The 27,679-nt window shown below is 49.2% G+C and overlaps 2 protein-coding genes across 4 annotated transcripts; one reads left to right on the top strand and one right to left on the bottom strand.

Moving 5' to 3' along the window:
• Positions 1–1,092: 1,092 nt before the first annotated feature.
• Gucd1 (guanylyl cyclase domain containing 1) lies at positions 1,093–11,320 on the bottom strand. 2 transcript variants are annotated; one of them, XM_032888491.1, is made up of 6 exons: positions 11,051–11,320; positions 6,127–6,211; positions 5,225–5,390; positions 4,077–4,168; positions 3,636–3,877; positions 1,093–3,044 (listed from the first exon to the last, which is right to left on the bottom strand). In XM_032888491.1, the coding sequence occupies exons 1-6, from the start codon at positions 11,304–11,306 to the stop codon at positions 2,950–2,952; spliced, it is 936 nt and encodes a 311-aa protein (XP_032744382.1). In that variant the 5' UTR covers positions 11,307–11,320; the 3' UTR covers positions 1,093–2,949. The 2 variants fall into 2 exon arrangements, with proteins under 2 accessions (XP_032744382.1, XP_032744383.1); XM_032888492.1 differs by having other exon boundaries at positions 1,102–3,041; positions 11,051–11,319.
• Positions 11,321–11,782: 462 nt separating this feature from the next.
• Snrpd3 (small nuclear ribonucleoprotein D3 polypeptide) lies at positions 11,783–27,183 on the top strand. Of its 2 annotated transcripts, none has more exons than XM_032888494.1 (4): positions 11,783–11,859; positions 13,189–13,330; positions 24,244–24,436; positions 26,960–27,183. In XM_032888494.1, exons 2-4 carry the CDS (start codon positions 13,205–13,207, stop codon positions 27,019–27,021), a joined length of 381 nt encoding a protein of 126 aa, XP_032744385.1. In that variant the 5' UTR covers positions 11,783–11,859; positions 13,189–13,204; the 3' UTR covers positions 27,022–27,183. The 2 variants fall into 2 exon arrangements, with proteins under 2 accessions (XP_032744385.1, XP_032744384.1); XM_032888493.1 differs by lacking the exon at positions 11,783–11,859 and adding an exon at positions 11,890–12,019 and having other exon boundaries at positions 26,960–27,181.
• The last annotated feature ends 496 nt before the right edge of the window (positions 27,184–27,679 follow it).

Genomic DNA, 27,679 nt, shown 5'->3' with positions numbered 1-27,679 from the left:
CAGGGAGCCATGTGTTTGAATAGACAGCTTCCATTTTACTACCTCGGCTTTCAAGGCTGGCCTTTGAACTCGCCACCCTCGTGCCTCAGCCTCGGTGCTGAAAACACCAGCACGTGTCATCATATCCAGCTAAGGACTCCATTGTAATGATTAGCCAGGGCTGGAGAGTTGGCTCAGCAGTTAAGGGTGTAAGCTGTTCTTCCAGAGGACCCAAGGTCAGCTCCCAGAACCCTTATGGTGGCTCGCAACCATCTGGAACTCCAGCTCTAGAAAGTCTGATGCCCTCTTCTGCTGTCCTTAAGCATGGCATACACTCAATGTAGACGTACACACCGGCAGAATCCTATGCACAACATAAAAATGAATCTTTCCCTTGAAGAGCTATACAGTCAGTCACCTTTAACGGATGACTGCCTGGCCACTGTGTCAAGGACACAGTGAGGGCCACCTGTTCAGAGGCACCTCTAGCTTCCCTGGCTGAAGCCCCAATCAGCAAAATTACCCACTCCAGAGACTCGACAGTTTTCTAACGTGTTAGGATCGTTGAACCCTCAGGGAGAGTGACTCAGTGTGCTGGATCCGCTCAGTAGAGGACAGTGTTGTTGCAACATTGCTCAGAAGGTGCTAATTATAAAGAAGCCCATACAGAGGACCCAGAGGACAGTGAGGTGCTACAGCCCATGCAGGTTCCAGATTTTTTTTTTTTTTTGTCAGAGGTAATCAGTCATCTCCTTGGTGGAGGTGTCTGAATGTTATTCAAAAGCCTAGGAGACCTGTGTCATCTGGCTGCAGGCTGCGGCAGAGGGAACAAAGGTTGGTGTCCTCCCACTGTGCCCCCATAGACAGACTACCTCCCTCGCCTCAGCCAAATGTCCCATCTTCTTCGGGAGCCATGTGTAGGTGCTGTCTATCCCGGCCTTGTCCAGCATCAAGGCCTGGCTGTGGCCTGGAAAGCAGGAAGTGAAATTCCAGCCCCAGGTAAAACTAGAGCTGACATTCTGAGGACCTGGTTCCAAGCAATCAAGCCCACGATTTGGGGAGGCAGGAGCTCTGCAGCCTAACCGGGCTTCACAACGGCTGGACAGAAGGTGCTACCACTGCATGGTGAGAATATTTATTGAGAATGGCTCATTACAAACAAAATATATTTATGTATAAAACCCCCTGCTATGTAAAAGATCCCTTTCATCCTCCTGTGGCTAGAGTGATCAGAACCATCTAGAGTTTCCATGTGACCTCAGAGCCTACACTGGGCCGCACAGGAAGGCGAGAAGTCTGAGCGTCACACGCTGTGGTAAGTATCTGATGGCAAGGCTTCCTTCTGTGGAGGCCACTTCCCATGAGCACTCAGGCCGGTGTGTCACGCCTCATCCCATCCACTCGCTGTGAAGCCTTCACCTCTTCCTGTCGCTCGGTCTCAGTTATACCAGACCCTCCTCGGAGGACACCCATATCCATAGCTTCTGTGTGGTACTCCTGAGCTTAGATCCAGAGTTCTGTGGGGCCCTGACCACCCAGCATTAAGGCAATGGGAATGAGACCAGACTGAAACCAATACTACTCTCCGAAACCCAGAGTAGCTGCCTAGCCGACAGCACTGCCCTTCAGCCCAGGGCTTCGTCTAATATCGATGCATAATATGGGTGAATGGTCTTGACTGCCCTTGTAAACACAGACCACCTCTGTCCCCCAGACTACCATGAGGGGGCAGCTAGTGGTAGGGGAAGCAGCCACTGCCACGTCATGCCTTGAGGACTGAAAGTCAAGGCCCCTGGAGGACAGTGATGGTGAGAGGCCACTGGGGTACCCTTTACTCTTCACCCGAGAGAGCCCATGAGGAGTGGGTTCCCTCGTCTCTTTCGAAGTGACCCATTCGCTTGTCTTTGGTGCAGCTTCAGCGTGCAGACTGCTGGCCAGGCCAGACCAGCTCTCTTAGTAAGAAAGAACGTGGACTGGCCTGTGCGCCCCATGTAAAGAAGGGTTAGTGGTTTCAAAGTACCTGTAGCTATTCTTATCTTATCCCCACACAGTGGAAACTGAAGTCTCACTAAAACACTCTCGCTACCAACAGCAAAACAATGCAAACTGACTAGCTCTAGCTGACGTTACATGCTGTGCTGTGTGACTCTGACACTGCCTTTCTTCAAGACAGAAGAGACCCAGTATTCTGTACAAATGCTCCTGGTGTGCACACAGGGTGGGGGTGAGGTGGGCGGGAAGCGGCCTGCTGTTTTAGGAACACCGGCCTTCCAGCACCCATCCACAAAAGGCTCCCAGATTTAGAGGGCAGATCTCGCTGTGGGAAATCAAGCTGGATTCAGGAGCCTCATGGACTAGGGGCTCTCTGGGGCGTCTCTTGTCAACTCCTTGTTCCTAAAACATTCTCTTCCGCTCTCATCCATTCGGCCCTGCCCGTTCCTAAAAGCTTTCCTTTCTACAGAAGGGAGCTAGAGGCTAAGAAGGCATCAGCATGCCAGGGGTCAGAGAGCCTCAGAGTGGCTGTGAGGTATGCTTAAGCTGCATGACAACAAGGCCTAGTAACCGGCCCCGGAGTCCTGAGTCCATCGGAGGCAGGAGAGCAGTGACACCACCCACTATGGAACTGAGAGTGGCCCAGAGCCGCAGGCCTGGATCTGCACATGCTCTTCCCAAAGACGCTGCTCTCCCAGGGTTTTCGCCTCTCCCCTTGCTTTGGGCACAGCTGGACTGAGACTTGGGGTCTTGAGAGGTGATGCTCTTGAGCAGTCTCCAGGAACTATAAGGTGTGTAGGGCAAATGACACGATGACACTGGTGGACAAAGCAGCCAGAGGTCCCACGAGCTTTGTCAAACAGGCCGAGGCTTCAATTCTGAACCCCAGCCCCAGCAGCCCCGGGTGTGGACATCCTGAGTGGGCCTGGCTGAGACAGAACGTAGGGTCTGAGGACCTGGCACGCCAGGCTCCTGCTGTCAGCTGTCCAGGTAGACAAAAAGGATGTCTTCGTCTGTGCCGTAGCTCGTTCTGGCCTCCTCGAAGTTACTGATGCTGGTGCTGCACATCCCTGCTGGGGAGGAAGGAACAGAGTCGATCGGTGGGTGAGGCAAACACCCACTGCTGGCACGGGGGGGACTGAGTGGGGTCTGTGCTCCACCCGCACTGCGCCTCTCCTCAGCCTTCCTTCCCTAGGGAACCCGTCCTGCCCACTCTGGCCTTCATGAGTTAAGTCTGTCTTCTGACTCCTTCCCAGGTTAGCAGACAGAAAGCAAGGCCCCAGGGGAAGAGAAAAGCCTGCTCCAGGACGTATCCCGGTCTGGTCAGAGACGTCCTCCTCCAGGCCATGGCGTGAGGACAGTGGACGGTCCACAATGAGGACAAGGTCTGGCCAGACTGTCTGGCTTGTCTGCTGGCTATCCTATCCCGTGAAGCCCAGCAGATGGAACCTAAGTTATCAAGGTGGGAGCTGGGCACTGGACAGAAGCTGGCTGTACCAAGTTATCAAGGAGAGGCAGCTGGCAGCCAGGACAGCAAAGCCCCGATGACAAAACCCCGGGAGGAGCAGGGGCTTTGGAGACAAACATCAGTCATACCAGCTGTGAGGGCTGGCATAGGGGAGAGTAAACACAGGCCACCCTGGCCCACCCGCCCCGGCACTCACGGTCAGCATAGGCTGGGTTGTTATAGAAGATGCAGCCAGTAGCCCTGTTATAGCCACGCAGAACGATGAAGTGGCCCTGGTAGTCGGGGGCGCGGCAGAAGCAGCGGTGGCCTCTGGGAGTGAAGCAGCAGTATTTGACAGGGCTGGAGCACAGCTCACAGTGTAGCACCCCGGAGTTCACCAACACGATGGCCACGTGGCCCTGTGCCAGGTGTGCTTGGATGTCCTGTACACTCACTGTGCTGTGGGTAGGAGGGAGGTCAGCCAGCGCCAGTGTGGGCTCGTCCCCGTTCCCCAGATTGATGTCCCCAGTTTGCACCCACTCCCCGGTGTCACAGTACATAAGGACTTGGCTTGTCTGCCCTCTGCCCCGAGCTCTCTGCAAGTGGCAATGTCCTGCCTTGTCACTATGGGCCAGGACAGTGGGGTAGGAAGGCTCACCATTTCTCCACTTGCACCTTGCAGGCCTTGGCTTGTGCAAACAGCTGGTTCACTCGGGTCTCCTCTGTGTCAAAGTGTTTCCTGTAGAAGGACTGCAGAGAGGACAGACTGGAGTCACCCGTAAGGATGCACACTCCATTTAAGTGAAACAAACGCCGTTTTACAGCAGTAGGGATAAGAGTGTGCAGGAGCCCTACTGATGGGCGGGTGGCTTTCCCCAGGAAGAAAGCCGTGTCTGTCCCTGGCTGGAGGGTGGACAGGACCATACGGGGGCATGAAGAGGATGCTCAAGAGTGAGGAGGCGGAAGATTCAGAGTAGCTCCCCGAGAAGGACGGTCAGGCCACTCTCTGGTGGACATGAGCAGAAGCCTAAAGCCAAGGAGCAAAGAGGGCAAGGCTGCCCTCCTACTGCGCGCCAGGACGGCTCAGTCACAGCCCAGTGTAGCCAAGTGTGATCCACAGAACATACTCTGCTTGGCGCTGGGGCCTCCTCACGTGACCAGAGAGCACCCAGGAGACAGGCTAAAGACATTCTGTCCCCAGATCCCCTTTTCTGTCTTAAGATTTAGTAGCCTTCTTTACCTGGCATGGAAGGTTCAAAGAAGAATTAGGCTGACTGCCACCGGCCACCATGTGACAGCCGCTATGCCAACGAGGCCAGCAGAGGCCACACTGCCAACTCTTAGCGCCTGGGCCAAGATCGCCTCAAGGGCAGGTAAGCCTGGATCTGGCTTTACGAGGGATCGGAACAAACTGGTGTGTTGGCACAGTGATCTACGGTGGCTTTATTTTTCTAGAGAGGGGAACAGGAGGGCAGAAAAGCACACAGACAGTTAATATGTGTTCTTCCAGAATGCCAGTGACCCCGGTGAGAAGGAGGAAGACAGGTAAGGAGATCGGCATACTCTGTGGCCTGCGACCTGTCCTGCCCTACAGTGGAGAAAGACGCAGAAAGGCAGACAGAAGTCAGGACTCTGCGTGTAGATACTCCACACAGGCCAGATCCCACGGCCACCTGTCTGTCATCTGTCTGCCACTGGTGTCTGTCCCTCTGTGCATTTACTTGAGTGCCCAGGCTGTGCCCATCCTGTCTTGTAATTGTGATAACTGGGTGTCCTACAAGGCCCTCCCAGTGACTGGCTGCTCACCTGGTTCTTGTAACCCTTGTCAACACCCAGAGTCTGGGTACAGAAGCGGTGTCTCACACCAAAGTGACGCATGAGGTAGGCCAGGTCAATGGTCCAGATGCTTCTGGTCAGCTGCAGCTCCTGCAGGGCATTTTCAAACTCCCCATCGTCCAGCTGGCCCAGGTACCTGAGGGAAAGGGGCAAAGGGGTCAGCTTGTCTTGAAGCAAAGCTACACCCAGTCACCCTCCCACGAGATCCACAGCCAGGGCTTGCACTGCTAATCCTTTATCATGAACCCCCATGGCAATGCCACACGGACCTGAGCACAACCTGAGGCTTTCAGGGCTCAGGCAGCCTGGGACACTGTCCGGCCCCCAGAGTGAAGGGCCTGGATTTTGGTTTTCGCATCTCTGACAGACTCTGCGAACCTGGGGAAGTTGCTGCTCTCTCTGGCCTCACTGACTACATATCTAAGATGAAACACTTTGGGCCGCAGAAGTGGTTTTCAAAATTGCAGGCACTGGACATTTTGTTAAGTTCTATCTTTCCCAGAATCCTGGTATGTGAGATATACAAAGGAGAACTGATCGGGGTCTCCAGACAAACAGTTAAAAACTCTTGTCAAAGGTAACGAGGTACCAGTCCTTTCTGGCTCCCAAGCATCATGGTCCTTATATTTACGCAGTATCCCAGTGGCCTGACAGCAGAGGGGTGGAAGATGCCCAACCTGATCGCCTGGGCCCTCCTCGACCACCCCAAGTTCCCAGGCATCCCCTGAGTGAACACACTTGGGCAGCCTGACCCACCCTTTGTTCCTATTTAAAATATGACTGGGCCTAAATGGAAGCTGGGCCTCTCCTAGGGTTCACACCAACGTTACTTCCTGTTTCATCCCTGAGCCACAGCAGGTGTGGACGCTCACCGAAGCACCATCCTAGAGCAGGCCAGGCCACAGTCCCAGTGATACAGCTGCTGGATGGTGGGCACAGGTAGCTGCACAAAGTCCTCTGCAAAGAGACGACAGTGAGGTCTCAGACTCTGCACAGTGCCCGCCAATGCACCATTGGCACCACAGAAACTCTCTAGGATCTCAGGGGCTTTCCCATAGCTCGATGTTCTCATACCACCAGCACTTTCTCCTAAACACCAGCCACAGCCAGTAAGCCCTACACACAATCCTCCCAGGTGCTGGTCCCCACTTTCCAACAAAGCAGTTACCCAAGCATGTCCACTTTCCTTCAAGTCACCGGGGCCCATTCTAGGCAGCATTAGCCTCTGCCATGAACCCTCACACGTGGTGGGCAGGGGCATCTTTGCCCACAACTTCCTAAACACTTTTGGCTTCCCACAAGCTAACACCCACTCTGGGACCCCACTTTTCTAAAGTGCTGCCCCTCTCAACAGTGTCCCAGGAGGTCTGCCTGGCTCAAGTTCCCAGAGTAAGCAAATGGGCACACCATGACTGAGAGAAGGGGAATGTCACACGAGCTAGGTAAGTACAGGGTTCCTCCAAACTCCACCCCGCACTGTCCCTGGGCCACCCTCTCAGTCTGTCCATTCTGGGTTGTGAAGTGGAACAGAGAGGGCCGTACCTAGGCACTCTGGTGCCACTGGCTAACTGGGGAAGGGGTGGGCAACTCTCCTCCTCTCAGTAGACTTGAGTTCTGCTATTCCCAATATTCTAAGAGCCTGGCCATGTGCTGCAGTAGTGACCAGTCACACAGCAAGGTGCTGTCCCAGTGCATAGCAAAAGCAGATACCCAGCAGCTCAGGTTAGGAAAGTGATGGGGTGTGCCTCAGAGAATACCCCGGGTGGCAAAGGCAAAAGCATTCCCTGAGGCCCTGAAGGGAGGCCCAGCTGACACGTGGCCTGTGAGAGCTTAGCCCATGAATATGAACAAAGTTCAGTCTAGCTGAGCATGGTCGCACATGAAAATCCAGTCAGTCTACTAGAATTCCCTTTGAGGATTTCTGGGCTCTCCCCTGGGCCAGGTAACCAGCTCTGTACAAAGTCTACCAGGCCAGCCCCTCTCCTACCACTCCCTCTGTGTGTGTGTCAAAGAAGAGGGCCTTTCACTAGCCAGAGAGCTGATGTCTTGAGTCTTAACCTTTTGCTCTCCTGTATCTTCAGGGACTGGCTGAAAGGTCACTATTTGTAGGGCTTTCTCTGACCCCAGGCTGGTCATTCCCCATCCCTCTTGTGTAATCCTTTAAACCTTTAGGCCTAAGGTTGCAGAATGTAGATCTTATCTAGTCTTTGCTCCAGGAACCTCTAAGCCTAAGTCTTTCAAAGGCCCCTCAGCCTTTTAACAGTTTGTAGATTAGATCTTCCCAAATCCTGCACCTGCACACAGCAGGGAGAGGAATTTCGGCTCTGGTTTCAAAGCCTTCAGAGTCCTTGGGATGGGCAGATGACTTGGTGGATAAAGAGCTCCAGCAAGATGACCCAGGTTCAGAGACTGAGAACCCACACCAGCCTGTAACCCCAGCAAGCAGATGGACACAGAAGTTTCAGCGAGCTGGCTAGGCAGACTAAGAGAAACAGCAAACTCAAAGATGACTAACAGATTCTGCCTTCAGGAAGACACCTGAAGTCAGCCTTCCAGATGCATGCATACACACACATACATACACAGATACATGAGAACACACGCATGCACGACCCCTATCCTACACTTACCCTTACCCTCACCGTTACCCTTAAACTTGCCCTTATCCCTGACACTACCATTACCCCACCACTATCCCAACAAAATCCAAACTCCAAACCCTATCCTCCAACATCCTCTTCTGCCTTCTGAGAGCAGAGAGCACACATGTGGTACACAGACAGACCCACAAGCAATAAAACAAAACAAACAACAACATCATCAACAACAACAAAAACCCAAAAGCCTCATGGACATAAAATAAAAACAAATCTTTAGGGAAGTAATTGCCCAGCTGTGAGGTTTCTGAGTTTGGGTCTTATTCAAAGACAGGAAACACTAACCTAGGCTCTGCCTCAGTTTCCTTTCTAGTTGCAGTGATGACAGACCCTGACAAACATAACTTAGGAGAAAAGGGGCTTATATTAGTTCACAATTCCAGGGTGCACCCATCACTTTTGGGAAGTCACAGTGGTTAGGTCAGCCAGTCAGATCGTATCTAAAATCAGGAACCGACAGCAAGGAGTATACACGCGTCTGTCTTTCCTCCTTTTATCAGTCTGGGGCCCAACCCACTTTTGGGGTGAGTCTTCCCAGCTCAATTAACCCATTAAGAAAATCACTCACAGGCAGAGCTAGACAATTCCTTACTAAGACTCCTTTCCCACACGATTGTAGATTCTATCGGGTTGGCGATTAAAACTAAATGGCATTCTGGAGATCGCTCAACAGCTGAAAAGTACTCTTTTGCAAAGGACCAAGTATAGTTCAGTTCCAAGCGCCCACGGTGGCTTATAGCCAGCTGTCTGTTAAGCTCCCGTTCAGGGGATTCTGACATTCTTTTTCAGCTTCTGAAGGCACCTGTATGCAGACAAAATACTCAAGACACATAGAATTTTATAAAGCAAACAGCCATGGGGCTCCTTTTATCTCTCTCATACTCTGCTGTGAGAGGACACATCATTTCTCCCTTTCCTCTCTTCCTCCCACGTGGGCCTATCTAGAGAGAGTCTAGCAGGGATGGATGGATCTTGTACTGAACTTGCCAGCATCTTGATCGTACAATTCTCATAAATCCCTATTGCTTACAAATTTTCCAGTTGTAAGACACCAGGGAACGTACTCATCTTGTTTGCTGTCTCCCTGCCTAGTGTCTGACGCTTAGTGCTCTCTCACTACCACACTTGTACACGATGTACACAAGGGGATGTAGCCCTTGTCCAGCACTGACCAGGACCTAGGTTCAATCCCCAGTGCTACAAATTAAAAAAAAAAAAAATGGAAAAAAAAAGTCGCACTTACTGAGGTGACGTAAACTTGGTCTCCAGGGACTTCTGTGCTAAAACAGTTCTCACAGTAGCTACAGGAAAACTCTCTGCAGGGTGTGGCACTATCAAGATGGGTGTCTTCACTTTTCAGAACCCTTACTGAGGCTGTAAAGGGCTCTGAGCTACTCAGGCTGATTGCTACCCAGGTTTTGTTTTTATGCCACCATTGGTCTGGAATGTTGCTTTCTCATCCCTGACTTCCAAAGCCTCTGTTCTACAACAACGCCCCCCTCCCGTCATTCTCTCTGCCCTTCAGCATGCTCATAGAGAGAATATCGACTTCTCCCCGGTCAGCCTGAGAATTCTGTCATGGGCATGTAGGGTTAGGGCTGAATTTGCCTCCTCCCAGTCCTCACCCATAGCTGACACTCATTTATGCCGTTGAGAAGGTTTGGGGTTGATTTTGGTTTTTTAAAGCTCTACCCTTTGAAATACCTACTTGTTGCTATAAGTGCCCATTAGTTCTAGGCCTCCAGATCACCACCCTCTAACGGAGGCTGCCTTCTTACTTGATGGCCTGCCTCTAATTATTTGGGCCATGCCCTCTAAAATGTGGCATAGGACAGACGCTCCTCAGGGTCCTAAGAGACTCAGGTGTCTCTCCCCTTTCCCTCAGCCTTAGAACCACTAGATCCCAAGGCCTCACAAGGCAAACATTCCTTCTTAACTATCCTGATCTTAGCACAGGGAGGATGCTTTCTGAGGCTAGGTGATAAGGGTAGAAGCAGCCTTGGTATTTGTCCTGATAACAGCTTTAGCATCAGAGCCCAAAACTGCTTCAGATCTTGAAGCTTTAAGCCAAGACAGTCCTCCTGAGCTAGGATCTGCTTTGGAGAAAGCCCTGGGCTGGCTTCAGCTGTCTGGTTGTCACGAGAGAAAAAAGGCAGTCAACTCTTCCCGCTATTTTAACCCTCTCAGCCTGTCTGCTCACCTCAACGGGTACAGAAAACAGCAGTAGCCTACTTGACTGGGATTTAGAAACATGAATTCTATGCTATCTATAAACACTTTAGCGCTGCGTCTACCTCTTAGCACCCTACACAAGTGAGCCATTATCTGCCAAGACTAAGAAAGGGCAATGATCTAGTCAAAGTTCACAGCCGCAGCTAACTGGAGAAGTAAATGAGTAAATTCCAGCACAGGACCAAGCCCAGCTCCAGGTTACAACCAGAAGGAACCACTCCCTGAACGTGATGCCCCTCTCCAATTAAGAGTTTGGGTCCCACACCCCTTGACCCCTCCCCACGAGATAGCACCTCGCCTGTAACAGTTTATTAATATCAACTCTTGTGCCCTAACCAGAGTTCCACCAGAACTTCCTGCTGTCCCCACTTCGTGAGTAAGCAAAGGGGCTCGGGTTTCCTCAGGGCAGAAGGAACCAGTAGTAAGCAAATAACCAAAACAGTAGCAAGACAAAAGCGCTGGGTTTGGGAAGCCAGAGAAAAAGACCTTCCCTTTGCTAGATGCTCCCAAGCCATTTTTTCCCCTCTTTCCCGCCCCTTTGTTGAGTGCTCTCAGGCCCCTCTTTCACCCCCTTCCCGGCCGCAGGCTTTCCACAGCTCCCCGGGGAACAGGATCACCCAACGTGCTTCAAGCAGGGCTATTCGTTTCTGAGCAAGGTTGTGCCTTTTTGCCCCTTGGACTTTTCCACTTGACCGCTCTCAGAACTCCCTGGGCTTGAAGCCCCGGGAGACTCAGAACAACCATAAGTTGAGGACAAGAGATGAGAAGGAATATCCACCTAGCTAGGACCCACTAGAGGCTCCAGGCTGGGCTGAGGCCGCAGACGACCCAAGGTCGCACGCTGCCAGACCCTGCCCCGCTCTAGGGCGGAGTCCCCCCCTCGGTTCCCCCTTAGAGAGGCACTGACCCGGCTCGAGCGGCTGCCCCGCTGCCTCTACCTCCGTCCTCATGACCCGGGTGGCGCAGGGCGCCCATGGCCCCGGCCTGGAGCTGATTGCAGCTGCGATTTCTGCTGGGCGGAGAGCTCGGCCAGTGAGCGTAGAGTTCCTCCGCCGCCGTCGCCGCGGCCACCGCGGTTCAGACCCGGGTAGGCGGTGGCGAGGCCGCCTCAAGCCACGCCTAATCCCTTCCAGGTCTGGGCGCTGGAAACCCTCCCCTTCCATAAGCCACACCTCTTCCCTTCTACCCACTTCTCTTCCAGACTGCGCTCCGGGCCGGTCCTTCCCTTAAACGCTCCGGCGGCCCGCCCCTTCCTTAGCCCCGCCCCTACCCGAGCCCCGCCCCCAGAGCCTTTCCCGCGGCGACGTTGGCTCCCCACAACCTAGCACTCTCCCGCCTCTAAGTCTGCTCTTTTGCAGCCTCAGTTGTAGGCTCTGGTCCTTCGCAATGCCCCGTCGAGACTCCAAAGAATCCTTTTCCTACTCCCTTTAGGTCGTCTTACTTTGACCTTGAATAAAGATAGTTCCCAAGGCTCGGTGTGTCCCTTACCTGACGGTGACCGGATCCAAAGCTTAAATTCCTAATCCAAGCCTCACTTCCTGTCTCCCCAGAGCATTGGGCGCAAGCCCAGATCGTGCCCAATCCGTCGCTACAGCACTCTGTAAGCGTGGGTCCCCATGTTCCTTTGATGTTTCCGGCGGTCCTCGGGCCCTCCACAGTGCCGGAACTATAGTGCTAGAGGCCTGGGTTCCCCAGCCGGCTAAGTGAGAGTAAAGGGTAAGTAGGCCTAAAGGAAAGGGAGGGGCCTGCGCAAGGCATTCTGGGAGCGCGTGGTGTTCGTGATACTCGGGCCCGTCGTTTCCTCGCCTCAAGCCTTCGCCTTCTAACGTTTGTGCCGGGACCGAAAAAAAAAAAAAAAAAAGCCTGCAGTTAGTTGGTGAGGAGAGGCGGCTAACGGGAGAGGGGAGGCCAGGGCTCTCCAGAGGCTTAGGAGCTGAAAGGGACGCGGAGGAGGAGCTCAGCGGGGCTTAGCGGAGGGCGGGAAGCCAGGGCCTATCCAAATATCATCTCATTAACCTTAGGAACAGTTATTCATTTACGCCTAGCCTGCACGTTCTGTGCCTTTCCAGGTCACCGATTTTCGAAGCTTACAGGCAGTCGTTTCTTGCTAGTTATCTCCTTGCCTTCCGGATCTTCGTTTTCAACGTCCTTTTCATCCCTGCGCCACTCCCATTCCTGTACTGGCCTCCCCTCCTGCTTTGCACGCTGCTGCAGACGTTTTAGCAGATTGCTCTGCTATATGTTTAATCCACTTTGTAGATGCTACTAGGTTTGTTTTTTTTTTTAAGCCCTTGGCTATAATCCTGTAGTGTTTCCCTACCATTTTCAGCACTCTCCTAAAGTTGAAGGCCGTGGTTCCTCACCATGTTTAGCATCCTTATAGTCTTCTCATGAAAATAGGCGGTGTGCTCCGTCTTGTGTCGTTTCCCGTCTCAGAAATGTAAAAGCCCTGCGCATAGTCTTTGTTTTTTTAATGGGACTTAGGTCGAGCGTTTACCCAATTTCCCTGAATGATGAGCATTTCCTGTTTATAGCACGTCGCCATGACGCTTTTGGTCTGCTTTTTGGTGGGGAGTCAAAAAGCTAAATTGTAAAGCACAACCTGTTTTCCTGGATTTCTCTGGGTTTAGATCTCTTTGTACTATCAGGTACTGTAGCTTTTATCCAAATGCGGTTGCTGAGTGATTGGAATATGACTAGTGTGGCTGAGGGACAGATTTTTTTTGTTTGTTTGTTTTCATTTTGTTTACGTGTAAACAATTATTTGATCGGGGTCCATATCATAGTTGTTTAAATGACTATAAAGAGAGGGACATATGACTGGCTGAGAAGGGAGGTATTCTGATCCCATTCATTGGCTTTCTTTGTCCAGTTTACCATCCTTCCCTACCCTACATGTTGGGCTAACTTGCCATCGTGGGTCCTTCAAACCAAGAGCCAGACTCCTTCCACAGAAAATGCAGCTCTGACAGAATCTTCAGAGCCTGTGGAATGCCAGTCCTTAGGCTCCGAAAGGTAACCATTGTCTCTCTCACTGCCCCATAGGAAGAGTCCTGCCAAGATGTCTATCGGTGTGCCAATTAAAGTCCTGCACGAAGCGGAAGGCCACATAGTGACATGTGAGACCAACACTGGTGAAGTGTATCGGGGGAAGCTCATTGAGGCAGAGGACAACATGAACTGCCAGGTATCCTGCTTTGCACCCGGGGCTATGAAGGATCGGTGGCTTCTATCCTGGGGGGATAAAAAGGTCTTAATGAAGTTATTCTTACCAGACAGTTACTACCTGTCAGGCACTCTGACGGGCTGTGAGATCATATGTCAGTGTAGACTTAGTCTTGAGACAGGAAAGTCATTTGACAGCCTGATGTGGTAGTCCATGAATGTCCCAGCACTTGGGAGGCTGAGGTAGATTCGCGGGTTCTAGGCCAGAGTGGGCTTTACAGCAAGACCACACTGCTTTCGGTGGGGAGTCAAAAGGCGGAGTTAAAAGCCCTGCCTCTCTTAGTTTTCTCTGGGGTTGGGTCTATGTGTGCTATTAGGTAGCCTTTATCCAAATGCAGTTGCCGACTACCTGTCTGTAAAACAACCAGTTATGTTAACTTGTTCTGTCTGTCTCGGCTCCTAGAGTAGGTCAGGTTAGGAACTGGTGTTCGCTTCCCAGCCCAGTTTATAGTTTGCAGAATCTTCTGCTCACAAATGTGTGTGTTTACTTTTTTCTCTTGGAGAAAGTTCATCTGATAAAACTACCAGCGTTTTGATAAATGGTTTTGGATTTTTTTTCTCCCATTAATTAAGAACTTGAGTTTTGGAATCAGAGAATTCCCTGATTCCAAATTGAGTTGGGCCACAATTATAGGACCTGGGGTACCTTGGCCATTCGTTCTCTCCTCTATAAAATGAGAATGGAGTTGTTTTGGATCCTCTGTGCTGTAAATGCCAACCCAGAATTAAATCCACAAAAGACTTGTTGGGGAAATGGCAGAAGGATGTCAGTGACCGAGCATATGTGATTTGTTACTTTTCTTGTTGCTGTGATCAAATTCCTGACCAAAGCAACTTACGGAAGGAGGAATTTATTTTGACTCACAGTGTGTCACAGTCTGTTGCAGAGGATGGTGTGATGGCAGGAGCTTGAGGAGGCTACTAGTCGCATTGAATGTGCAATCAGGAAGCAGAGATTAGTGCCTGGGCTTAGCCCAGTTTCTACTTTTGACCTCCACCTAATCTAGATAATCCCTCACAGACGTGCCTGTCCCTTCCTTCAGTAATTCTAAATCCATTACGTCGATAATAGTAATCATGGTAGCAGGAGAGTCTTCAATCCAGAGAAAGGAAGGCAGATTGAGTAGAAGGAGCCTCAGACTGCAGCATGATGCTGAGCAAGTTTCCCCAAGTAAGAGGAGTGACTGGAGGCAGAAGTGGACTGGCTCTGATGTTTCCACTGTGGTCAGTCCCTGGCAGCCTGTGTGGATGGCTAACACAGTGAGTGCCAGGGCAGATCCAGAGCGGCAGCTGGAGGATGTCGGCTGCACACTCCTCCCTGCCTGTTGTCTCTGCAGGATGAACGTAACATCCCTAGACTGCTCCAGGTCTAGAGATGTTGGAGAAGAGACGTGTGTGTGGGCAGCAGCCAGCTCGGTGCTCTGCTGTTGGAGTGAATCTGTAACATCTGTTGCTATATTCTTAGTGAGAAAATGAGGTTGGAAAGGTACAGTGCTTGTTTAGGGGTGCGTCTGTAGTAAGAGAACCTGCCTGTTGCCTTTTAGGGTTTGTGTTAGTTATTAGGGTTTCTATTCCTGCACAAACATCATGACCAAGAAGCAAGTTGGGGAGGAAAGGGTTAATTCAGCTTACACTCCCACATCGCTGTTCATCACCAAAGGAAGTCAGGAGTGGAACTCAGAGTAGAAACTTGGAGGCAGGAGCTGATGCAGAGGCCATGGAGGGATGTTACTTACTGGCTTGCTCTCCCTGGCTTGCTCAGCTTCCTTTCTTATAGAACCTAAGACCACCAGCCCAGGGATGGCACTGACCACAATGACCCTCCCACCCTTGATCACTAATTGAGAAAAATGCCTTACAGCTGGGTCTCACGGAGGCATTTCCTCAAGGGAGGCTCCTTTCTCTGATAACTCCAGCTTGTGTCAAGTTGACACACAAACCAGCCATACAGTTATTTTCCTGTGGTTGCAGTACTGTACCATTAGAACAGTTACAGGAGGACGAATCTTCTTTGTAAGAAAGCTGGTGACAGCAGCAGGAAACGGAGAGCTTACATTTTCAATAGACAGCACGAAGCATAGAGAGCAAACGGGAAGTGTCAGGGTCCTCAAAGTCTGCCCCCCCCCCGTGGCATCCTTCAGCAAGGCTTCATCCCCCAGAGCCCCCCAAAACATCACCAACTCGGGGGCCAAGCGTTCAAATGCCTGCAATTATGGAGGCCACTTTTCATTTAAACTACACACTTGTGCTGGTTAGGTTTTTGTCAATTTGACACAAGCTAGAGTTGTCTTAGAAAAGGGAACCTCAATTATGAAAATGCCTCTATCTGATTATCCTTTAGGTAAGTCTGGGACATTTTTTTGATTAGTGGTTGATGTGGGAGGACCCAGCCCATTACAGGCTATTGGGGGGGGAGGTGCGATTAAGAACATAGGTGAGGACCAAGCATGGTGATAAAACCAACACCTGTAATCCCAGTACTTGGGGAGCAGAGGCAGGACAATCAGGGCCATAAAGGAGGTTGTCTACAAAACAAAACAAAACAAAACAAAACAGGGCATGGTGGTGCACACAGATCTCTGAGTTCAAGGTCAGCCTGCCCTACAAAGCAAATTCTCTCAGCCAGCCAGGACTGTTACACAGAGAAACAAAAAGTGTGTGTTGAGCATGAGCCTGGAGGGCAAGTCCAGAAGCAGCATTCCTCTGTAGTCTCTGCTTCAGTTCTTGCCAACTTGGATCCTGCCTTGGCTTCCCTTAATGATGGACGACGATCACAATGTGTATGCCAGATAAACTCTTCTACCCCCCGCCCCCAGGTACTTTTGGCTGAGGGGATGTTTATTAGAGCAACGCAAAGCAAACTAAAACAAGATTTAGTTTAGAGTTGGTGGTGCGTGCCCACACCTCTCCTTCCCCTCTGCTGGGAATGGAGCCCGGTGCCTCAGGCGAGATGGTTAAGCACTCACACTGAACTGTGCCATTTGCCAATGTGGGGTTGCTTTTGAGATGAGATCTCTATAGATCCCAAGCTGGTCTTTAACACTTGATCCTCCTGCTGCCTCAGTGTCAATTCTGTAATTTCTGGCAAGTGCCATCCCACTTGGCCTTGAGGCTTCTTCAAGTCCTGTACTACTTGGTTTCCTTCCAAAGGAAGGTCCTAAGAGGTGTAGCTGACTTGGTGCTGTCAAGACCTGTAGTGGTCTGCCTTTGTGAGGTTCGGCTTTCATGAGTCCTGCCATCTCATTTTACCGTCTGCTCCCTTCAGAATCAGTGATAAACTAACCAGCAAATGCTCATTTTGATTTGCTTGTGGAGTCTGAATACTTGTATCTCTGTGGGACTGATGGCTCCTGCAGGTTCCCCTGCTGTCTCCTTTCCAGCCCCCAGCCCTTGAGAAATACCTTCCAAATACCTTCCCTGGGTAACATTTTCTTATAAACTTGGGGCAAAGCCAAGCCTGGGAGTTCACATAGTTCCAGCACTTAGGGAAACTGAGGCAGAAGAATCATCACCACAAAATTCAAAGGAAGCCTGGACTTTTTAACACCTTGTCTCAAATAAATAAATAAATAAATAAATAAATAAATAAATAAATAAATAGCCCAGAACAGAATATTAACACATCACAAAGATTTGGGAACATGAGAGGATTCCATTACAGCCGCTTCTTTCCCTGTGTGTATTGACACAGACTTCTTTACCTATGTGGCCCGTGTATATTTTAACTAGAAATGGCTTAGAAAAATTATAGTTTGTGCAGTGCTGGGAGTAGAATCTGACAAGTACTCTCTACTCAGCTGTGCCCTCTCCCTTATGTGGTAGTTTCACGGGAGGGAATGGGCCGTGGTGCCACTGAGCTTGATTAGAAAGGCAGGCAGCTCGTACTTGACTGAAAGCTGAGTTCCTATGCATCAATAAAAGTTCCTTCAGGTATGAAGCCAGTCAGAAGGAAATCATTATGAGATACAAATTTCTCTGGCATTCAGATACCCAAGATCCTATTAAGTGATGTTCTTAGGTGCTCGAGAGACAGCTCAAGTTGGAAGCTCTGGCTTCTCATTAAGAAGACCCAGATTCAATTGTCAGCACCCACATGGCCACTCATAGCCACCAGTAACTCCAGTTCAGGGAATCTGATGTCCTAAGCTGGCCTCTGAGAACACCTGAACACTTGTGATACACATGCATACATGTGCATTACATTTTGTTGTAATGATCTTCCCACCGTCACAGCGTAAACTCTAATCTGCCTTCTTTTAGGGTCACTTGGTAAGGAACATTTTGCCATTGAACCACACACCTAGAACTTGGTCGTTTGATCATTCTTTGTCATAGCATGTTTGTCTCATTTTTCAAACATAGCATGGATATGCATGGGATCTGTGATGAGTTCCCAGAAAGGGAACTTAGTGGGTCAGACACATTTGGGCATCTAGGTTTGAACAGGAAGATTGAGATCTTGGATCTCCTACTGCCTACTTACAATGGACGTGCTGACCAGAACTACAGGCTGTGGTATTAGGTGAGTGGTGATACCATATTCCAGGTAGATGGAAGCAAGGGTTCCGTTGTCCTTGTGGTTTTCTACATTTTAGCTAATTTTTGTAACAGATGTAGAGGACCCCATCTTGGGAATGGATGAGTTGGAATTAGAGGCTCCTCAAATGGAGCAGTCTTTGCTTTTAGCTCTGTCAAGTAACCATGGCCTGAAGCATTTGTCTTAGTAGATATCAGAGAAAAAACTAAAGTTTTCTTCAAAATCAGAAAAAAAAAAAAAATGTTCTAGGGAGTTGGCTCAGAGGTTAAGAGCACTGACTGCTCTTCCAGAGGTCCTGGGTTCAATTCCCAGCAACCACAGGGTGGCTCACAACCGTCTGTAATGAGATCTAAAACCCCTTCTGGTGTGTCTGAGGACAGCTACCTTGTACTCATATAGATTAAGTAAATAAATCTTTTAAAAATGAAAAGATGTAGCCACAGGCTTCCCCACCCTCGCGCATGTTCCTGAAATAACAATTCTGAGACTAAATTATTTACGAGTAATCGTCTAGGCCAGAAACTTCGGCTTGTTCCTGCTAGCTCATAACTTGGTTATCTAGTTTATTCTATTCTGAGTCCTACTTCGTAGCTAGTAATCTCTCCTCAGGTTCATATGACCACCTCTGTCAGCATGAGCGTTTGGGGCAAATGTCTTCTGCACCTGACCATACCTGACTATCCTAGAATCCTCTTTCTCCGAAATCCCCACCTCCTATTTCCTGCCTCAGCTCATTGGCCAATCAGCTTTTTATTGACAGGTGGTGCTTCATAGAGTACACATAAGATTCTCTCTACAAAAGATTTCTTAGGAAATCTTGTCAGATATTTAATAAATAAATATTAAAAGCCAGAATGAGTTGCAAGTATAGCTTATTGATACTGCTTGCTTACCTAAGGCCCTGGAGTCACTTCATAACACCACACACACGAGGTTTTAAAAATGTTTTAAAGCTGGTGAGATGTCCCAGGGGGTAAAGGCCCTTGCCAACAAGCCTGACGTTCAGTCCCCTAGCCCACCCTGTGAAGGGAGAGGACTGATTCTGATCCCCACATCCTTACACCGATGGCGTGTGTGCATATGTCCACATATATAATTTTTAAAAAGAAAAATAAAAACTCTTAAAAGCTTTAAGAGCACATGTAGAGCCTCTTGAGGTCTGGCCCACTGAAAGAGCCTGAAGTACTCATGACTGCTGAGCCGTCTCTGCCGCCGGCTTCTGGCGGTTTCCTAGGCGTGGGGCAAGAGGTGGTTGTGCTTTTCCATCTCTCAGACCCCAGGCTGCTCTTAACATGCACTGGCTCCTATTCCAAAGTGGACAGAGCAGCTAAAGTTCTAAAAGTCAAATTTTACTTATGTTATCTAAAAAACAAATATCAGCATGTTATGCTGCAGCAGCTTTTCCAGGTCCTGCAGTTATCGGAACAAAACTTTCTGTCTGTGGCTGGCTTTATGTGGTATAAGGGGTCAAACCTAGGGCTTCACTCGTGCCGGGCAAGTTCTCCAGCAGCCTGTGGAACTCGGGAGGCTGAGGCGAGAGTTGGAGGCCACACTAGGCATAAAAGGAGACCCTGTCTCATTTTAAAGGCAATAACTTTAAAAAGACGATGTGCCAGTAAATATAACTTAAGGAGAGAATTACAGACAAGTGTACGTCACCATACACTTTTAACTCTCAAATTTGCTGGTGTTAGAATTTTAACTAAAAAATTCTCTGTGGTTTGCATGGGAGAGTGGCAGAGTCGATGGTTCTGCAGAAGCTAAAATGGTTCTTTGGGGACCACGAGGGCAATGTTTATCTGTTTGGCCATTACCAACCCCTCTGTAGATAAATGATCCGCATGAAATTGCATGTTACCTTACAAAAATTATAACCTGGGGTTGGGTTGCTTAGAAAAAGCAAAACACTGTGGTAACTAACACCAGCAAATTTGAGATTTCTCAAAGACAAGAATTTTACTGTGCAGCTTGTCCAGCCTGAAACTCGGGGTCGTCCTGCCTCTGCCTCCCAGTCACTGGGGCTGTAAACAAAGGGCACCTGGACTGGTTTCATGGTTACACTTCTGTGGGTGACCTTAGCTCTTAGCTTGGGGGAAATCAGTGTTCAGGCTGTGTGAACTGTTTTCACATGAGTCGTGTTCTGCACTGTTTGCACGCGTTTCCTAAGAACTAAGATAGGTGAATAATTTGATAGTGATGAACATCATTGGCAATTTGAATGAATATTCTCTTTCTCTCTCTCTCTCTCTCTCTCTCTCTCTCTCTCTCTCTCTCTCTCTCTCTCTCTCGTGTGTGTGTGTGTGTGTGTGTGTGTGTGAAATTATCCTCAAGTGTGCACATTTTTAGCATGTTGACAATCCTGGCCTTACTTCTGATGCTCAGTATTTCCTGCACCTCACAACAGGGATCCCTTGTGACACTGGTGTGAGTTTGCCCACATGCCAAGGAAGAAGTCAGTTGTGCAGTGCTGACCAGTTGAGAGAAGCTCAGCTCAGATGCTTCAAAGAGAAAGCATCAGGTATCTCTGGTTGAGGGTTCAGCCCTCAAGACTGTCCCCTTTTTAGATACCAATGAAAGTCCAGTTTATTTTAACCTGGGCTCTGTCTGAGCAGGCATAAGTAGGTGTCCCTATAGTCAACCTTTGTTTAACTAGCTCACAGAATTCAGGGAAGTACATTTACAGGTATTTGTGGAGACCAGGACTAAAGATACAGATGTGTCAAGCAAGGCCTGGAAACTTAGTTTCCATGCTTCCTCATGACACACCACCCTCCAGGAATTTCCACATGTTCCACTATCTGGAAGTTCTCTAAAACATGTTTTGTGGAAATTTAATTGAATAGGCAGGAATGAAATAAAGATAATCATGTAAAAATAGTGATTTGAAAAGAAAACAAAAGTATGATCGTGTGCTAACAGGCCAAGTGGGCAGATCGGACTTCTGTGTCCCTTAGTACTAGGAATGGAACCCAGGGCTTTGCACGTAGTAGATAAGTATCTGCTGCTGAATTATATCCCAGCACAGGCATTACTCTTTCTGATATGAAAGTCATGGGAATTTACTTACAGACAACTCCAGGGCAGAAAGACAGATCAAAATTGGTTTCTCTGACCAACCGAAGGAAGAAAAATTCTAGCTTTTGTGGACTGTTTTAATCCTAGCACTCAGAAGGCAGAGACAGTCAATCTATATAGAGACCCAGGACAGCCAGGTCTATAAAAAGATAAAGAGAGGATATGTCCCAGGTCCCTGGTTCGATCCCAGGTTTTGGCACCAATGTTGTGTTTATAAAAGATAGAGGGAAATTATGTTCTGTGGAGGTCTGGGGGAAGAGGGTGCCTCAGTGGGTCCATGCTGAGGCATCCCTTCCCCCTGAGGGACCAGCCTCATGATGGTATAGTATAGAACATAGTTTGTTCAGGGCATGGGGAGGAGGGTTGAGAGGGTAGTAGGGTAGAGAAAGAGAGAGAGTAGAGAGAGAAGGAGTAGAGAGGCTGGCCATGAGCACGTAGAGAGAAGTGGGAGGGGAATGGGGAGAGAAGGAACAAGGGCAGGAGAGCCAGAACAAGAGAGAGCAAGAGAGTGAGGAGGGAGCAAGCAGCCCCTTTTATAGTGTCAGACATACCTGGCTGTTGCCAGGTAACTATGGCGGTAGAGCTTAGAATGCTAACAAGCCTCGAAACAAAACTAGAAAGAATTATGAGGTCAGAACCAAAGACAAAATACCCTGTTATACCCCCAGCATTACTTTACAATCCTGCATTGAGCTTTTCTCCATCTGGGCCCACAGATGCCATTTCAGTTGAGTGTCTTGTCTGTGTTGCTTATTGTGGCTGGCTATTTAGGAAAACTGTAAGCTGCGTTTCTGCCTGACTTTCCGTAAAACCTAAGTCCTTGAGGCTGGAGAGACGGCTCAGCAGTTAAAGCACTTGCTGCTTTCCCAGAGGACCAGGGTTGGGTTCCTAGCACTCAGGGGATCTTAGCCCCACTGTCTCCAGCTTCTGCAGTCACACATGCTCTACACTTAAATAAAATAAATCTTTAAGTATTTTAGATGCAGTTAAGATAAATACATTGCTTACAGATGATGCCTTTGGCTTTATGATGCCAACACCGGGCCTTCCCTGGGACTGAGTTACCATTTCTCCAGTAGCAGACAGGAGTACATTAGAACAGTAACAGTTTGCTGCTGGATTGTTTGTCAGATGACATTGAGAACCCAACATAGGACATTAGTAGAAGCACCTAGTTTAAGTCTGGTTGGATCTGTATGACAGCCTTGTGGAGATTTTCAAGGCACAGTGGGGAGATGCTGAGTGGGGAGGGAAATAAGACAATAATTGTACATCTCAAAAATAGACTTCATAACTCAGATCAGACATTACTGGGCTTGTTATATCTTAGGTAGTCGAGACAACATTTAGACATGCTTTGCCCTGTTTAATTTTGTTTTTTAACAGCCCCAGTAAAGTGGTATATTCCACTTCAAGATAGGGAGTAAGTAGTTCAGAGTCAGATAGACCTGGGTTTGAACTTACAGAACACATGAAGGCAGTGTGATTTTTGTGCAGGAGGACAGGATGAGAAAAGGCGTGGACCTTCAGCATAGATCTGCCTCTGACAGGCTGTGCCTCCTGTAGGGTTTGATGGTGTAAACTCAGCCATTTGGGGCCATGCCTGCTGTTTACATTCCTACCCAGGAAACACTGGCTGTTGTTACACTGTGATGCCGCTAGGTGGGGAACTGGGACTCCGAACTCTGAAGATGTGCTCAGGATTACACCGGAAGGTGTCACACCCAGGTCTCATGGAGGTCCTCAAGCTACCTCGGTGTCTTCTACACAGTCACAAACACGCCTGAAATTGGGGGATGGGATGGGGGAATCTGGTTCCAGTTGGGTAAGGAAGCGAATCCATAGCTGCTTATTTGTGGTAGCAGAGATTCTGTACCTGTCCCTGGCACTGCGGCGAGGACTCAGAAACCGAGACGCAAGGAGCTGGCGATAGGATTTTTAAGCCTGCGATTGGTTGGTGGGAAACTGGGCCCTCTTGACCTTGAATGTAAACAGGAATGGTGGTTTGCAATCCTAGACACCATTCCCATTGCTCAGATAAAATGGGACAGCCTCAGAGCATTGATGGATTTTGGTTTTGGTTTTCATGTTGTTCAACCAGAATCCACCTGGTCCTTCAGAAGGAGCAAAGGCAGCAGCATAGAAGCCAGTCCTGGGAGACGGTGCCTCTGAAGATGATCTTTAAGCAGATTAATCCAGTCTTAGAAAGATAGCTGTTTTCTCTCATATGTGCTTCCTAGGTTTTATACTCATAAAATTAAGTGTGTATATAGAAAATGAAAGTAGAAGTTGGGTTATTGGAGAATAAGGGGCTAACAGTGGGGAGAAGAGGTAAGAAAAGAAAGGGGAGGGGAAGCAGGTAGGGAAATATGTCCAATGTACAGTAAGACTATCCATGATTTAAATTTCATAAGGAAGAAATCTGCGAGCCAGCACATCCTTGCAGCATGGGCTTCACCCACTCTAGATAAAGTCTACTCCTTTCTGCCTACCCGATAGCAATTCGGCAATTATGGTAAACATGGCATGGCTGGATTTGGTGCTGGCAGGATTATGTCACTGTCCTGTTCCCTGTGGGTCTCCTGACTGGACTCAGAGATCCCTCCTTCCTTCATCCTACACAACACACGTGGGCACATTTGTCCTCCCAAAATACTGCCTGTTGGGCATTTCTCCTTCCACAGACTTGAGTGGTCTGCCATTCTCTGAGGTGTGCTTAGGACTGTCCAGATGTGCTGCTTCAGTGCACGCATGCCAAAAGCTCCTGCCCAGGTCTTCCTCTCCTTGTGCAGACTGGGAGCAGGCACTGCCTGTCACTTCTCAGTCCTGTCTAGTCATCTGCCTTCCTGATGTGTGCTGAGTCAGAACTATGTCTGCTGCCTATGCATGACCCTGAAGGTGCCTTTCCAGCTGGAGTGCCAGCAGGTCCAGGAGGCTGCACACCTGTCACCCAACAACCTGACCCAGGCGGATGCAAGCTGGGGCTCTGCGTCTGAGCTGCAGCATGTCAGTGGTCTGACCTGGGTTTGTTTGATTGTAGTCTATAAAATGGGAGAGCCCATACTTCATCTGCCGTTTGTGTGAAGTGTGCAGTCCCTAATGCCTACAGAAGGTGCCAGCCATTGCTAGGGTAGTTTACAGCATTGTCTACTCCTTCCTGCTGGTGTGGGCTTCTGTGTTTCTAAACTTCTCCAGTTAAGGCTTGCTGGCTTTGTGTGCTCCAATGCTTTGACCTTGCAAATAAAATGGTGATTCCCTTCCAGATGTCCAACATCACAGTCACATACAGAGACGGCCGAGTGGCACAGCTGGAACAGGTGTACATACGTGGCAGCAAGATCCGGTTTCTGATTTTGCCTGACATGCTGAAAAATGCACCCATGTTAAAGAGCATGAAAAATAAAAACCAAGGCTCAGGGGCCGGCCGAGGAAAAGCTGCTATCCTGAAGGCCCAAGGTAGGTACCCTCCCTCGGCTGGCTTTAGAATTACTACGTGCCTTGTTTCCTTTAGGGGAAAGGGTGAGTCTGACGGCACCATTCTCCACACTTGCTGCTAATCCTGTCCTGATCGTCCCCAGACTTGAGAAATCCTTGGGAATGGGACTGTTTGTTCCCTGTTAGCTTTCTTGTCTTATTCAGTCCCAGCACAGAGTTTAGTATAAAATCCCAAATCTCAAGCAAGGTGTGGTGCCTCATACCTGTAATCCCAGCCCTTAAGAGGCTGAGGCAGAAGGCATGGAGTGAGTGGGAGGCCAGCCTGAGCTACATATACAGCATGACCTTGGAGGGACAAGCAGAGAGAGCCCTGTCTTAAGTCATTCTATAGAGAAGGTCCCTCCTTTCCAGAAATTCTATCCAAGAAGCCTGGGCAGCTTGCTCTGCTCTAGTGAGGACATGGATTGATGCCCGAAGATGTTCAGTAGCATTCCCAGAACTGTGTGCGTGCACAAGAAAGTTTTTCTATTCACCCAAGACAGAAAGGTTAACAAGCAAAGAAATAGTTGACCTCAAGTCTGTCTTGAGAAACCAATGGGCTGTTAGGGTTGCTCAGGAGTATGGTGGCTCTTGTGGCTTCCAGGCAGCCCATCAGTTAACCATCTACTCCCAAGACTGCATCCAGGGCAGGATGGGGAGGGTAGGAGAATATGTCGGGGACAGTGAGCAGCTAGAATCAGCCGAGGGTCTGCTGTGGCTTACAACAGCTGCTGTGAAACCACGGTGTAAGCGGCCATGCCGTGTGGGGGTGATTCTCCACGTGCTCCACATGGACACAGGGTCTTTCAGGCAGGCACTCTACTACTGAGCTACATTCCAGCCCTCTAGTTAGCGCCATCTTGTTTATTTTTGTTTATTCTCTAAAACTGTGAGTTGGCTTATTTGAGGGCTAGGGGACAGATGTGGAGGTCAGAGGACAAGTTGTCAGCCCTGCCCAGCATGGGGATTGAGTATGGGGGGCAGGATTGGCAGCAAGCTCCTTTACCTGCTGAGCCATCTTGCCACCCCTTGTTTCACATTTCTTAAACCTGACAGTAAATCCTTCCTTTGACACATGGCAGCAGTTGTGAGCACACCATCCCCCAGAGACGTCTTAGCTGCTCTTGGAGGCTACCCAATCATGGCTTGCATTTGCGTCCCTGAGAAGTTCTACCTCGTTGTTAGCACAAAAGCATAGTCCTAAGTAACAGCATTGGTGTTGGAAAAAAGGCCCTGGGTCCTCCACAGTATCTTTCAGCAGCGTATGTTCCGTGTTTTTATGGGGAGTAGGCTCTGTGCTCGAAGATAAAGTAGTTTGGGGGTCGGGGGGTGGTTTAATTGTTTTAAGACAAAATCTTAGACCAGTGATGGCTTGGTGTTAAAGGTGGTTGTCTCAGAAGCGTGAAAGAAGTTGTCCTCTGACCTTTAAGTGTGCAAATACGCATACAAGCAAACAAATAAAATGCTAAAAAGAGAAAATGTCCCCTTTGCCTGAGAGGGCTGCTCCTGCTGTCGTAGTGAGGGTGTTCATCTTCAGCAGTCATTGCCGTGCACTTCAGGCAGTGAGTTTGCTCAGACCCACTGGCTGCAGCCCTGAGCCACCCGCACCTCTCCCAGCCCCTGGCTCCAGTCCCTATCAGCGAGTGTTAGGTTCCCATCAGTCTCTGAAAGAACAGAGAACAAGACATGTGCTGCCAGTCCTCAGAATTTCCAGAGTATCCTCTGGGGCCTCTAGCCTCCTAGGCACATTGGGTCATGGAGTGGAAGTCTTGTGCATCTTTATAGGTAGTGTTATTTTGTTTTTGTTATTAAGCATTTTATTTCATGCAGAAAAACTCAAAGACTAATACCCAGAATACTACCCAGAGTTAACAGATGCTAGCACTTGAGTGTCTGTTTCAGAGTTTCAAAGCTGAATTGAGAGCCAGGGTGATATAGTTCAGTGGGTAATGAGCTTATCACACAGTCTGTGTCCCTGAGTTCAATCTATTGTGCGGTAGCGCCTGCTTGTAATCCTCGTACTGACGAGACCAAGATAGATCCCTGGGCTTCCTAGCCAGCCATGCTAGCCTACTTGGCAAGGTCCAGGCCAGTGACAGACCTGGTATAAAGAAACAAAGAAGTGATGGTACGCAAGGAACAGTGTTTGAGGTTATCTTATGTCCACATGCACGGGCATGGCCCTTCCCCTTCCCCTTCCTCACACAGACTGCATGAAATACATCAGTAATGGCGTAATAGCTTGCCATTGGCTGGCCCTGAGAATTTGTCCTTTCTGTGGTATTCAGACTGCTGTCAGCACTACCTCCCACCCTGACACCAGGTATCGATAATCAGTGCCAACTTCCAGTCCTCTTCCTCCTCACCACATGACAAGTTGTCATTCGGGATGTTGGTCCAGGTGACCTTTCAGGTCCCTTCCAGAGCCGGCGCCCAGGCCTCAGCTAGTGCTTGTTGTGAGCATTCCTTCCCAGCCACACTGACCTCTCTCCTTCTTTGTTTCAGTGGCTGCAAGAGGAAGAGGACGTGGAATGGGGCGTGGAAACATCTTCCAGAAGCGAAGATAATATTCTCCATTGAAGAGAACTTTGTCCTTTCTTCTCTTAGGTTTTTGGGCTTTGGTGGGGGTGGGGCGGGGGGGTTATATGTGCATATGTCCTGGGTTTTAATATTTCTCTTTGTATTGGAGAAACTGTTAAGCTAAATAAAATTTGGTTTTTTGTTTTGCGTGAGGCTGTTTTGTTTTTAAGGAAATAAGAACCGTGTGTTCGTTTTGTAGTTTGCTTTGGCAACAGGGTAGAATCTGACACCTTTGGACATGTGCTGGGGAAATGCCAGTACTTTTCAAACAGCAGTTAGTGATAAAGAGTTCAGGCACTCTTCAGGCCAGTTTCTAGGTGAGTGAAGAAAAGCCTATTCAGAGAAGAACCCTGTGTTACCTTTGACACGTGCACTCAGTGTGGCACTTTGGCAGTTAACCTTTGTGGGAACAGCTCTGAACACCAGGCAACCTGACCTGTGAAGATGACTCATGCTCTCTCAATGATCTAGTAATCCTAGTGACTCAGCACTTCTCAGCATTGACAGCTGCCTCCACACAGGACTGCGAGCATCTCCACATTGATCAGCACACTAATTTTCTCTTATGTATATAGTGGTCTGCCTGCATATAGGCCTGCACACCAGAAGAGGGCACCAGATCTCATCATAGATGGTCATGAGCCA

Source organism: Rattus rattus, chromosome 18 (assembly GCF_011064425.1).
Source record: "Rattus rattus isolate New Zealand chromosome 18, Rrattus_CSIRO_v1, whole genome shotgun sequence".
NCBI lineage: Eukaryota > Metazoa > Chordata > Mammalia > Rodentia > Muridae > Rattus > Rattus rattus.
The sequence above is the reverse complement of the archived record's forward strand: the minus strand, read 5'-3'. Positions and strand labels throughout refer to the sequence as shown.

What these genes read in the sequence shown, in the direction of transcription:
- Gucd1 (XM_032888491.1), bottom strand. Translation starts at nt 11,306, where the DNA reads ATGGAAGGGGAGGGTTTCCAGCGCCCAGACCTGGAAGGGATTAGGCGT. An exon ending in GGGGCAGCCGCTCGAGCCGG is followed by an intron (nt 6,212 to 11,050) that starts GTCAGTGCCTCT and finishes GTCTCTTTGCAG; the next exon opens with AGGACTTTGTGCAGCTACCT. An exon ending in TGCTCTAGGATGGTGCTTCG is followed by an intron (nt 5,391 to 6,126) that starts GTGAGCGTCCAC and finishes CCTTTCCCTCAG; the next exon opens with GTACCTGGGCCAGCTGGACG.
- Snrpd3 (XM_032888494.1), top strand. Translation starts at nt 13,205, where the DNA reads ATGTCTATCGGTGTGCCAATTAAAGTCCTGCACGAAGCGGAAGGCCAC. An exon ending in AGGACAACATGAACTGCCAG is followed by an intron (nt 13,331 to 24,243) that starts GTATCCTGCTTT and finishes ATTCCCTTCCAG; the next exon opens with ATGTCCAACATCACAGTCAC. An exon ending in TGCTATCCTGAAGGCCCAAG is followed by an intron (nt 24,437 to 26,959) that starts GTAGGTACCCTC and finishes TCTTTGTTTCAG; the next exon opens with TGGCTGCAAGAGGAAGAGGA.